Source organism: Rattus norvegicus, chromosome 4, assembly GCF_021556685.1.
Source record: "Rattus norvegicus strain SHRSP/BbbUtx chromosome 4, alternate assembly SHRSP_T2T, whole genome shotgun sequence".
In the NCBI taxonomy this organism is placed as follows: Eukaryota; Metazoa; Chordata; class Mammalia; order Rodentia; family Muridae; genus Rattus; species Rattus norvegicus.
Genome location: NC_141537.1, coordinates 59866670 through 59878917, shown reverse-complemented (window position 1 = coordinate 59878917; position 12248 = coordinate 59866670). Strand labels below are relative to the sequence as shown.

The following is a 12248-nucleotide window of genomic DNA, read 5'->3' as shown; positions in this document are numbered from 1 at the left end:
AGAGTGCTTGCCTAGCAAGCGCAAGGCCCTGGGTTCGGTCCCCAGCTCCGAAAAAAAGAAAAAAAAATACTTTATTGTCATGCCATTTAAGAAAACCACCCTACACCCCCAAAATATAATATTTTATATAATAATAATAATAATAATAATAAATATACAAGTATAAAATATAGTTGTAAAGACATGAATCATTACTTTTAATTTACCTATTTTTTCATGAGGTTTTGTTGCGATCTCCTCCCATGCATTTGTTTCAAGGTTATATGCGTGGATCTTGGAAGAACAAAAGAATACATGTACAGGTAAATAACTGTAATCTTAGGTACCATGAAAACAGATTTTCTAAAAGTAAACTTTAGGAAAAGTGAGAAAAGGGCTAGACTAAGGAGAGATGCACACGCCTCTTAGTGGTCTGTGCTGTCCTACTGTGTGCTGTCCTAGACCTTTCACATTTTCACATGTCCACAGTGAGTGAGAAACATCCTTGTAATAGAAAGAAGAAAGACAGCCCAGGAAAGGTTTCAGACTAAGGCTCAGCAGAACTCTTACAGGTTCAAGGCAGGCCCAGAGCTCCTCTGCCGCCTGACCTAGACCTCTCTGGGATTTCTAACTGACTTGAAATGCCCTGGGGAGGGATGACTAAGAAGAGTCCTAAGGAGCTATCTCTGGAGTCAGTGGTGTGGAGTCCTGACAGGGATGTTACATTCCCAGAAGCCTGCTCCATCTCTAACTACAATCCAATCTTCAGCCACAGCCCCACCCACCACACGTTCCTCAAGCCTTTTCAGCATGTGACGAATGTGAGTATCCTGCAAAGCCTCTCAGGAGCTCTGAGTCCAACCTTCTGTTACAGAGAACGAATACTGAGCACAAAACAAGGGTTGAAGCTGCTCCAAAATTCAAGTGCCCAACAGAATCATCTTCATTAGTATGATATATGCCTGTCTATTCATCTCCCAGTACCTTTCATTTCTTTAAGAAACAAAATAGTACCTTGTTTAAGGAATAGGCTGTCCAGGAAGTGCCTCCTCCCAAGATGTAAATCCTCTGCCCATCATGAGCAATTTCATGTCTGTACCTGAAAGTACCAAATAAAATACTTCTAGGTGAAAACGACCTTCCTAAGGTTTAGCTGTGAGGCTTTTATTAACTAAATATACACCATTATTTATGGTGACAAATGATTAGAAATGACCTAAGTGTTAACCAACAGTGAATTAGTTAATGAGTTACAGAATATGCACAAATGCACTAACAATCAGAAAGGACTAAAGGATGGCTAATCCATTCAGAAGTTCATCTCACACCATTACCTGGAAAACAAATGAGCTCTAAACAGGCTTCAGGCAGGTTTTAAACTCCCAGATATGCAAACACACGAGTGAGAGCTTGTCCAATCTCGACTGGTAATCTTAGCTATCTCTAAGTTTTGTTTTATCTCTTTCTTTAACTGCTGACATGTACTTTCTAGATTGTCTATAATCTTCCTGTCATAAGTCTGTAAAAGGAGGAACTAGCTCTAATAAGCGATCTACCTGTATTTAATTAAACCTACACTATGAGTTAAGATATTTGACAGAAATTGTGTGTGCAGAATGCTGAGTGAAACACCTACTAGAACTTTTTTTTTGGTTCTTTTTTTCGGAGCTGGGGACCGAACCCAGGGCCTTGCGCTTCCTAGGTACCTACTAGAACTTTTATCTAGGCAGCTGAGCTACAAATGAAACTTTCTCCCAAAGTGAAAGGCTCTGTGTGCTATTCTGGATTGTCAATTTGAGTATATCTGGGATTATTTAAAACTCAAGTGGCTAAATATACCTGTGAGGGCTTTTTTCTTAAAGCATTTGAGGTAAAAAGATGCACTTTCAATCCAGCTCTTTTGAGGAAGGAGATCCACCTTAAATCTGGGCCATTCCTTCTGGTGACAACCTATATAAAGGACACGTACAGACGAAGGAAGCTTGCTCTCACTGGCAAGTCCATTCCTTCTCTGACACTCAGCTTACTTCTTCAGGATTCCGGTGTATACTGAAAACCAAGTGAGACATCCAGCCTGTGGACTTAACAACTACTGGATTCTTGGGCCTGGCATTGGCAGATAGCCATTGTTAGACTAGTTGAACCACAATTTATAAGCCTGTGTGTGTGTGTGTGTGTGTGTGTGTGTGTGTGTGTGTGTGTGTGTTCATTTTATAAATTCTATTCTTCTAAAGACCCCTGACTAGTACAGATTTTCTTTGAATTGGAATTTCTTTTTTAAAAAGATATATTTGATGTATAGGTGTGTCGTCTGCATGTACTCTGCACACCAGAGGAGAGAACTGAATCCATAGGACTATAGTTACCGATGGTTGTGGGCTGCCATATGGGTGCTGAGAATTGAACTTAAGACCTCTGGAAGCTCTGGAAGCCATGTTAACCACTGAACCATCGCCCAGCCCTTTAGAATTGGAATTCTTTTTTGAGGGATGGGGTTGTGGGTGGGAGTGAGAGACACACACACAGTGATTTGAGACAGAGTTTCTCTATGTAGCCCAGGCTGTCCTGGAACTCACTCTGCAGACCAGGCTGGCCTCAAACTCCGAGATATCTACCTGCCTTTGTCTCCTGAGTACTGGGATAAAAGGCATGTGCCACCACCTCCCGGCTCAGAATTGGAATTCTTTTTTTTTTTTTTTTTTTTTTTCGGAGCTGGGGACCGTACCCAGGGCCTTGCGCTTCCTAGGTAAGCGCTCTACCACTGAGCTAAATCCCCAGCCCCTAGAATTGGAATTCTTAATCCTCCTGTTTCAGCCTCCCAGTGGCAATAATGTGAAAATGTTTGTCTTTCCCTGAAAGGCTTAGTGCTCACAGCATAAATTACATCCAAAGAATTGCATAAACAACCACATCCCAAATTCCCCCCCCCCCCAAATAACTCCTACAAGGACACTGGAGTAGAGCAAATACAGACATGCTGTTTAAGGCAACAAGAGACACCCAATTAGTCTGTAGAGAGGGAATGCACTCGTCCAGTCAATACTCACTGACCCTCATTATGATTTTAGGGGTAACTTATTGTTGGTTTCTTTCAAATATTACTAACCTCGTACTACTGAAAGACTAAAAGGTACAACAGAAATAATATATTAAAAATGCTACACTTAGAGGAAAACACTCTCTTCTCATCAGCAGACCTTTCTTCCCTACTAGTCTGGATCCAGTGCAGTTAGCTACTTTCCTTTCATGTTGCTAAGGCTCTGAAGAGGTCAGATCTCAGCGAGAGGCCAGTGCTGTCCCCACACCTCACCTCTCCTCCGGCAGGTCACAGGACAGGTTGTTTGGTTTGAGCTGTGTCCACACCATGGTGTTGAGATCTAACTTGTGCAGGTCTGTGCTATAGATGTAGCCAGTTGTTCCCCCAAAGACGTAAAGGGACCCATTGATGAGGGCCATTGCCTGTGGAAGGGAGTAAGAACGCTCCTTAGTACTTAGCACAGAACTTAAACTCAGCAGATGCCCCAAACTGCGTCATATCAAATTCTCTTCTCTTTGCTTTTTCCTAGGTTTGCTTGTTGTTTTTTTCTTTTTTTTTTTTGTTTGTTTATTTTTCAAGACAGGATTTCTCTGTGTAGCTCTGGCTGTCCTGGAACTCGCTCTATAGATCATGCTGGCCATGAATTCAGAGATCCATCTGCCTCTGACCTGCCTGACCTCTTCTTCAGCCTTTAAGATATATGAATCTTGGGTTAGAAACATGTCTCAGTAGTCGGAGAGTTTCCTGCTCTCCCAGAGAACTGGAGTCAGTTCCCAGCACCCATTTGGGCAGCTCATAACCACCTGTGACCTTAGTTCCCCAGGCACCTCTGCACATACACATTGCATAAACAAAAAGAAAACATCAGGATTGAGGCAATGGCTCAGCTCTTAGGGCCTATTGCTCTTCCAGAGGACCTGAGTTCAGTTTCCAGCACCCACATGGTGGTTCACAACTGTAACTCCAGTTCTTCTGATCTTCATGGGAATTACGCACAGATGTATTACGCGCGCGCGCGCGCGCACACACACACAGACACACACACAGAGAAAATAAATCTAAAAATAAAATAAAGTGTCAAATTGACTCAGTGCGATAGTGTTCACTTATAATCCTAGTACTCAGGAGGCTGAGGCAAGATCACAAGTCTGAGGTTAGATTAGGGGCTCTATAGTGAGTTCCAGGCCAAACTGAGCTACAAAGTAAGACCTTGTCTCAATAAAACAAAACAAACAAGCAAGAAGACAAAACAATACCAAAGAAAACATAAACAAACAAACAAAAACCACATCAAAATCTCAAAAAGTTAAAGGTTAAAAGGCTGGCAAGATGACCCCTGTGGGCTAAAAGTGTCGGCCATGCAAGCCTGACACCTGAGCTCATCTCTACACTCCACAGTGAAGGGGACAACCAACTTGAAAATGTTGTCTTCTGACCCATACTTGTGGGCTGTGCGGCATCTGTGCACACACACACATACACACGTACGTGTACACACACACACACACACACACACACACACACGCAGAAATAATGAAAATTCAGACCCTACAGCCAGGTAACATATGCCTATAATCCCAACTCTCATGAAGTTGATATTAAGAAGCTGGGACCAGCAACACCTGAGTCCTTGTCCACGAAGGAATGAAGAAATGACTAAAGCATTCTATAGACCTTGGAGGTTGTGTCTGACTGTGCCAGCTCTACCTAGAAAGGAATCTGTTGATGACTCTCAATGACGGAAGCTGAGCTAGCGACATCCTAGAAGTAGGAAGCGCAGAGCTGGCATTTCCCACCAGACTTCTCTTCCAAGCACCTACTCTGAAGCCCTGCCTCGGCTACTTCTCCATGCCTGAGTGGCTCCCGAGGTGGGACAGAGAGGGATCTAGAGCATGTCCCTTTCAAAGTTAGAGCTCAGAAGTATTTAATCACTCCTGTGCCAGACAGCTGAGCCACATGCCAAACAGTGCCTGATGTAAGTGTATCCACTGGTCTCAGAGTCTGTTATAGGGCAGCCCACTGTCTTTCTGGAGAGATCTTTATAAACCAAAGGTTAAACTGACTTACACACAGTCTCTACATGTTTAAGTTCAAACTCAAGTTCAGTCTCTTCTTAGGAGAAACAGTTCTTCAGAGAATTCTATCATCAGACCAGACTCAGACCACGATAAAGCTCCATTTACTCTAAGGTTTGGTGTAGTTAAAGAAACTTCCACAGATCTAGCTCCTACTTCACGCTGGATTAGAAGTAAGTAACAGTCCTGGGAAGATGGCTTGCTGGGTAACTTGCTGCTGTGCAAGCACAAGGACCCCAGTTCAGTTCCCAGCACCTCTTGAAACAACAAACACAACAAGCCAGGAGTGGTGAAGATGAACTTGTACAAGCAGTGCTGGCGAGGCGAGGTCAGGTGGCAGACCCTGGAGCTCACCAGCCAGGCAGTCAGCCTCAGCAGCAAGCCCCAGACGCCAGAGAGACACCGGCTCAAAAAAAAAGGTGGACAGCTCCTCAGGAACGATACCTGAGGCCGTCCTTTAGCCTGCACACGGAACAACAAAAGCCAACACCCAGGAAAGAATGGTGACAATAAGAGGGGCAATGGTAAGATTCACAAATTATACTTTCATACCAGAAGCGTGAAATGCCCCATCAAGTTCTATCTCCACTAAAACTGCAGCTGCACTGTTTTTTGACACTGCTGCTAGAGTATAAAAACATGAAGCAAATGCATCAACGTTAACCTGCCAGTCAGTACCTGTCCGTATATCCGACTGGGTCTCTTCCCACGACAGCTGAGTAAGGCCCATCTCTTGTACTTCACATTGCAGACGTGGACATCATTGCCGTTGCTCTCCCCAAATGGGATGCCTGTGCCTCCAAAGACAAGCAGGTTGTTTCCATGCAGCACAACTGAGAGAAGAGGAAGAGGAACATGTTCTGCTTGTGCACTGCTTCCTGTAGTGAGCTGCCCACGATCCCAAACCACTGACTGCAGTGTGCTGTCCATGCATCCAGACCACTGACTGCAGTGTGCTGCCCTCCGACCCAGAGCACTGACTGCAGTGTGCTGTCCATGCATCCAGACCACTGACTGCAGTGTGCTGCCCTCCGACCCAGAGCACTGACTGCAGTGTGCTGCCCTCCGACCCAGAGCACTGACTGCAGTGTGCTGCCCTCCGACCCAGAGCACTGACTGCAGTGTGCTGTCCATGCATCCAGACCACCTGAGCAGCTCACGCATGTTTACTTTAATGATCTTATTAAGATCACACATATCCAACTGTAAGATTTTGCAAAAGAAATGGCTTACTTCACACTGTATGGATTATCTCACACGGCTCACTGCTAGATATATGATAAACAGCCAAGATGCACTAAATAAAATAACGTGCATAGCAATGTCAAGTTTACGAACTACAGAATACCACTGTTGTTCAAGACAGCTCGAATACACAGCACACCAGAGGAAAATGACCATTTTTGTCTTAGAAAAGACCCCACAGGACTAGAATAGGGGATTAAGGGATCATTCTCTGTCAGAGGAGTGATCTTTATACATTTTAAATTGTAGTTTCTGCCAGTTTAATCCTCTACCCGATAAAAAGAAACACCAATATCCTGCCGGCAGTTTTGGTATTTGCTCTTTATCTTTTCTGTTTGTTGCATTGTGTACAATCCTCCCTGTCTTCTTCCCTCCCTCCCTCTTTCCCTCTGCCTCTCTCATTTCCGTAGCTCTCCAACTTCCCATCGTCTTTTAACTCATACAGTGCAGTAGTTAACAGTCTATATATACTACAGCGCCGCCAAGAGTTGGATTTAATTCTAGTGGGACTTTTGGAGAAAACTAGTTAACCTCCCTAACGAATTGTAAATATTATTTTCTTCTCTCTTTCATTGTTACTTTCCTCTCTCTCCTGTCTCCCTCTCTGTGCTAAGTCTGCATCCAGAGCTTGGTGCACTCCACCATTAAGCAATGATCCAACCTCCACTTTTAGAAATGATAAACAGAAACAGAAGTAACAAATGTTTGTTTTTTAATTCCTCTGTTTATTTGTTTTCAGGAGATATAAGGCTAGTCTCAAATTCATTGCAATCCTTCTGTCTCAGCCTTCCAAGTGCTGGGATTATAGGTATGCACACCATATTGGCAAAAAGAGTTTAAATAGCTTAATGAGGGTTTCCTAAAAAGAGCTGGGATTCAATCCCAAGCAGCCTGGCTTCAGAGCATGAACCCTTAGCCATTTATTCTCAGAGTCCCTCTGAAACCTTGGGTTCCATCACTGTAGAAACTTATATCACAATGATGCTGTAAGGAAGTGAAGTCCTTCATTTAATAGCTATTAATTACTATAGCTGCAACTCCAGTTTTTCATTTGACTACATTTTTCCTAGGATATATGTAATACTTTATACTGAACCCCGAGATATCGTTAACCTCCCTTTACAGGTAAATAGTTAAAAACTCATCTGGCAATCCAATATTACAGTTAGATTCAAACCTGGAACTCAGAGATTCAGAGTCATTACACTATATTATCAGCACAGTGAAATACCTACTCAGTGACAACACTTACCATGTTACAATAGTGTACATTATTAAGAAGGGACAAGTGACACTGAACCTGCCACTTCAGATAGTTCACAAAGTCAAAAGTTCAAAACTGCTGGCACTTACGTGACATAGATGCCAATTCCCGGGGCATGTAGCCATCTGTGCCCATCTGGTGCCACACGCCTGTTGCAAAATGATACCTCCAAAGCTCCCTGAAGAGAGGATAGTCTTCGTTATCTGGCCCTCCCGATTCATCATAGTCTGGGTTATACCCTCCAAACACATAGAGATTGGTGTTATCTGCCACACAACGGTGTCCACTGCGGGCTGGGGGAGGTCTGTGGCCTAAAGAAGAAGAGGATGGTTTTCCAAAAGTGGCCCACAGTTGAAGAACATAAACAAAATTAGTAACAATCATTTGAACTTCAAAAGGGAGTCAGGGAGGGATTCCTAACACACGTGTCTGTCACTCACCTAGGTACTTTATGCATTACACAGACTACTCAAGATTTTTAGGGAGTTAGTCTCCACTTTTAGTCATATGATTTTCAAATTTCGAAGAGTAAAAGATTCTTCCCAGGAGAGGTGACACAGCATGATAAACTCAAGGAAATGACTGACGATGTGGAATTCAGAGAAGAAAGAGAGGCCTAGAATTTCAGAGGCTAAGAGGTCAAATTTCTTACTCTTTAGGTGAGAACACAGGCAAGCTAGGTTAAACTGTGACTATTGGAGAAAGCAATCACAAACATGAATGAGTCATGTCTAAGTAAACACATACATGTAAGTATACACTTAAAAAGAAAACTGGCTGTCATGTGCTCAGAGCAAAATTAATTCTTTGAATACCATTCCAAAACTTTTCAAAGAAGATCCTGCATTTATCCCAAAGAACATCTTATATTCTGTTTAAAGTTATCACTAAGAAAAGCTATTTATGAAAAAAAGGTTTAAACTCAAAATGGTCAAAAATAAAAAACTGTAGGTAAGACCTGTCTTCTGAAATACTCCATGATATTGGTAAAGACAATATTTTCTGGATAGGACCCCAGGACTCTTCCCCACACCCCCTCCCCAAAAAAGGGCAAAGTTTGGTGAACAGGAAGGAAGCAAATTATAGATTTTAAATATTTTTCCCTATGAGAGCTGGAATCAAACCTGTCTTGTGCATGGTTGGCAAGCATTCTGTCCTGAGCTACAGCCATAGACTCTTTCTCAAGTTTCAACTACACCAAACAGCCAGGCCTGTGACACAAGCCTGTAATCAAAATTACTCAGGAAGCTGAGGTAGGAGAACCATAATTTCAGTGCCTGACTGAGCTCAGAGCATAAGTTCAAAAACAGCCTAGGCAATTTGAGGACATAGCTCAAGTCAGTAGAGTTGCCAAGCATGTTTAAGGCCCTTGGTTAAATACCTAGTATACAGTAAGTAAATGACTAAATTATATACATTAATTCATTTAAATAATTTTGAGGTCCTTTTAAAGGAAAAAATCCACTACTTTATATTTCTATTATCCTTACAACCTCTTATACCAGTCTACATAAGCCCTTGAACAGTTACAGAACCAAACAGCTAAAATGCCATATGGACTAAGATGACTCTACACTCGTTACTACCCTAGAGACATCTGTTTTCATGTGCTACTGACAACAATATAATGTTCACTAGTACTTAGGACACTGTTAGACGCCTAATAAATATGTTTTAAATTAGCATTTATTACCAAACTTGTGTGTCTTTTCAATCAAAAGCCCACTTTATAGGGTAAATTTGGAACAAGAGTTAAAATGCTATGTACAGAACTAAAATAACTGAAAAACAAAGCAACAATGTATCTTTTAGTCATTCTGGCCCCTGTCAGGCCTGTGTACAAATCACTACAGCTCTTTAAGGCCTGAATGAAGCAGCTCAGAGCCTTCTGATGCTAACTCCTTCCTTCACTTACTCACTAGGGCTGCCAGCCTCACTGCCCAGCTGCTCTTAAATGTTCACTGGCTTACAGGTCTCTTTCCAGGTGGAGAAGAGCTATTTGAGAAATAAATGTAGGTGCACCCACTTTTCTGTAACCTAGCCTATGGCTCACAGAGAACACTGAACAAGGTTGACAATGGAACTGGTTTGTAACTGATTCTTCTCCATTCATTTCATGTTTTTCTATTGCAAACAGAGTAAAAGTTCCTCAAAGGCAAACAGCGTGTATAATTATCCTGCATCACCCATATCAGCTGACACAGCTGGAAAAATACAACATGTTTAAAAGTTTCCCTGAGTTTAACTTCAGGCCAGAGTAAACAGTGGCAAAGATGATCAAAACAATGCCCAGCTCTGTGGACTCTGACGTAGTTATTTCCAAGATAGATGGCGTGGAGCTCACAGCAGAACAGGTGCTTAGCACGTGTGAGGCCTGGCTTCAGTCTCCAGCCCAGAGGAAGAAAAGGGGGAGAGGGCGAGTGTGATCTAGGGGACAGGGGCTAGACTGTGCAATGATCTTTGCAAGTTACAATGCATCTAGGAATCAGCAAGGCAAACTTAAATCAGTTGCTATGCTCACTAGTCAGGAACTATGATGCTCTCTCTCTCTCTCTCTCTCTCTTTTTTTTTTTTTGTTTGTTTGTTTCCAGGAGCATTAGATGATTCTTAGGATTTTTACATTTTCGGAAAACATGAGAAGAAATACAGTAGCATCCTAGGACTTTCAATGGACACAGAGCAAAGAACATGTTCCAAGTTTACCACCATCTTTATGATGAACATAACTCACGCGGCTCAAACACTTCGGCAAAACGAAAAGATGATTTGACATAAAATGTATCCATTCACTCATTCTAAGCTCAAACATTACTGGACAACAATTGTGAACTGTTATTGTGACAGCTTCGGGGCCAGTGACATTGTCTCTGGGGCTTACAGCCGAGCTCTGCCCTGCATGATGCAGTAATTCCTGGCTACACTTGAATGTGGCTGGGCCCAACTGGAATTTATGTTCAAAGATTTAGCACCCCTAAAAGAATGTAAAATTACCAGTTCTATGTTAATGATATAACAAAATGACATGGATTAAATAAAATATTAGCATTACGCCTTGTTTTTCATGAGGCTGCTACAAAAGTGTGTAGCTCGTTTCTCCCTGGCACTGCCAGGTGACTCTAACTGCAACCTTCTGCTGTTCTCACAATCTAGTCTAATTAAACAGCTGGGTGCGAGCATCTGCCCAGTACCTGATAAACAAATGCTGAGCATTCTGTCAAGGAGCCTTCAGAGCTGCACCAGGTTACTCACTCCCCTCTCCACAGATCTCCTTCCTACAGTCCCAGCCTAAGAGCAACTCCACATACCAGAAACCCACTTCTCTTTTTAAAAATCACAGGAATTTATCAGGGCAAGAAGCAAGCATTGATTTTCATCATGTGGCATATAGCACAGGCTCCTCGACCTTGACAAAATGAAATTTGGTTTTAGTCTCTGAATCCTCCACCAAGTTTTCTGCTAATGAAATCATCCACAGGCTTGGGTTGCCTGCTTCCAAAACTCACTAGAAAACGGAGTAGGGTTTCAGAGTGAGCTCAACAGTAAAGATTCACAGAGCCAAGCCCAAAGACCAGCATCCAACTCCTGAAATTACATCACACATACATATGTAAACACACACACACACACACACACACACACACACACAATGTAAAAACATAGAAGTGAGAAATAAAAAATGAACCTATGTGCTGGGGTGATCTGAACATCCAAAAGAGACAAGGCTGTGGGACCTGAACACCTGAGCCATTTCCTTTCCTGAGGCAAGCATCTGTTCTAACTCAGGGGTAAATGGGAGCTATGGTCACTAGGGAAGTGGGTCTGAATTTGTAGCAGAAACAAGCTAGCTCTCTGAGATTATACTACAGATGATTAGGCCATTTCCAATGTTCTCATTATTACAAATAATATTGGAATAAAGTTTCTTCTACATATGCATATGAAAACATATGAATATACCTAGAGATTGAATTCTTGGGTCAAAGAAACAAGCATTTCAAATATTTACAGATAAAACTATTGTAGAGCTATACTGTTTCTCCAACAGCTGAACTGGACCAATTTATACTCCTACATATGTGTACTTTGTTTGTTTGGGGTTTTTTTTGAGACAGGGTCTTCAGTAGTAGCCCAGGATTACCTCAAGCTCTCTACATAGCCCAGGGTAATTTGAGCTACTGATCCTCCTATTCCTACTTTCAGAATGCTGGGACTACAGTTATGGGTCACCATGCCCAATTTTCAGTGTTGGAGACGAAACTTAGGCTTCATGAATGACAAGCAAGTATGCTACCAACTGAGCTATATACCCCTCCCAGCACTACTATCTTCCTCTATTGAGATAGGGTCTGGGTATGTAGTCTGGGCCAGCCTTTAACTCTGTTGAGGCAGGATCTCACTATATAGCATTGGTTGACCTGAAATACATTCTTTAGACCAGATTAGCCTTAAACTTGCAGAAACCTGTTATGCCTCTTCAGTGCAAGGATTAAAGGCATGTACCACCACATTTAGACAAGGCTTGAACTCTTGATCTTCTTCCTCTGCTTCCCCAGAGTGCAGTCCAGAAAAATATTTTTAAAGATTTATTTTCTGTGTGTATGAATGCCTAAATGTATATATACTATGTGCATACCTAGTGCCTAGGGTG

At 42.3% G+C, this 12248-nt stretch overlaps 1 protein-coding gene across 2 annotated transcripts in view; it reads right to left on the bottom strand.

The window, feature by feature from the left end:
* The window catches only part of Klhdc10 (kelch domain containing 10), a 57817-nt gene that overhangs the window by 7681 nt on the left and 37888 nt on the right, over positions 1 to 12248 (bottom strand). For both annotated transcript variants that reach the window (XM_087657211.1, NM_001017456.1), the window contains 5 exons: positions 7690 to 7911; positions 5770 to 5924; positions 3290 to 3438; positions 994 to 1078; positions 207 to 273 (listed from right to left, as the gene is read on the bottom strand). In XM_087657211.1, the coding sequence (XP_087513337.1) occupies positions 207 to 273; positions 994 to 1078; positions 3290 to 3438; positions 5770 to 5924; positions 7690 to 7911 (678 nt within the window). The remainder of the gene's footprint in view (positions 1 to 206; positions 274 to 993; positions 1079 to 3289; positions 3439 to 5769; positions 5925 to 7689; positions 7912 to 12248) is intronic.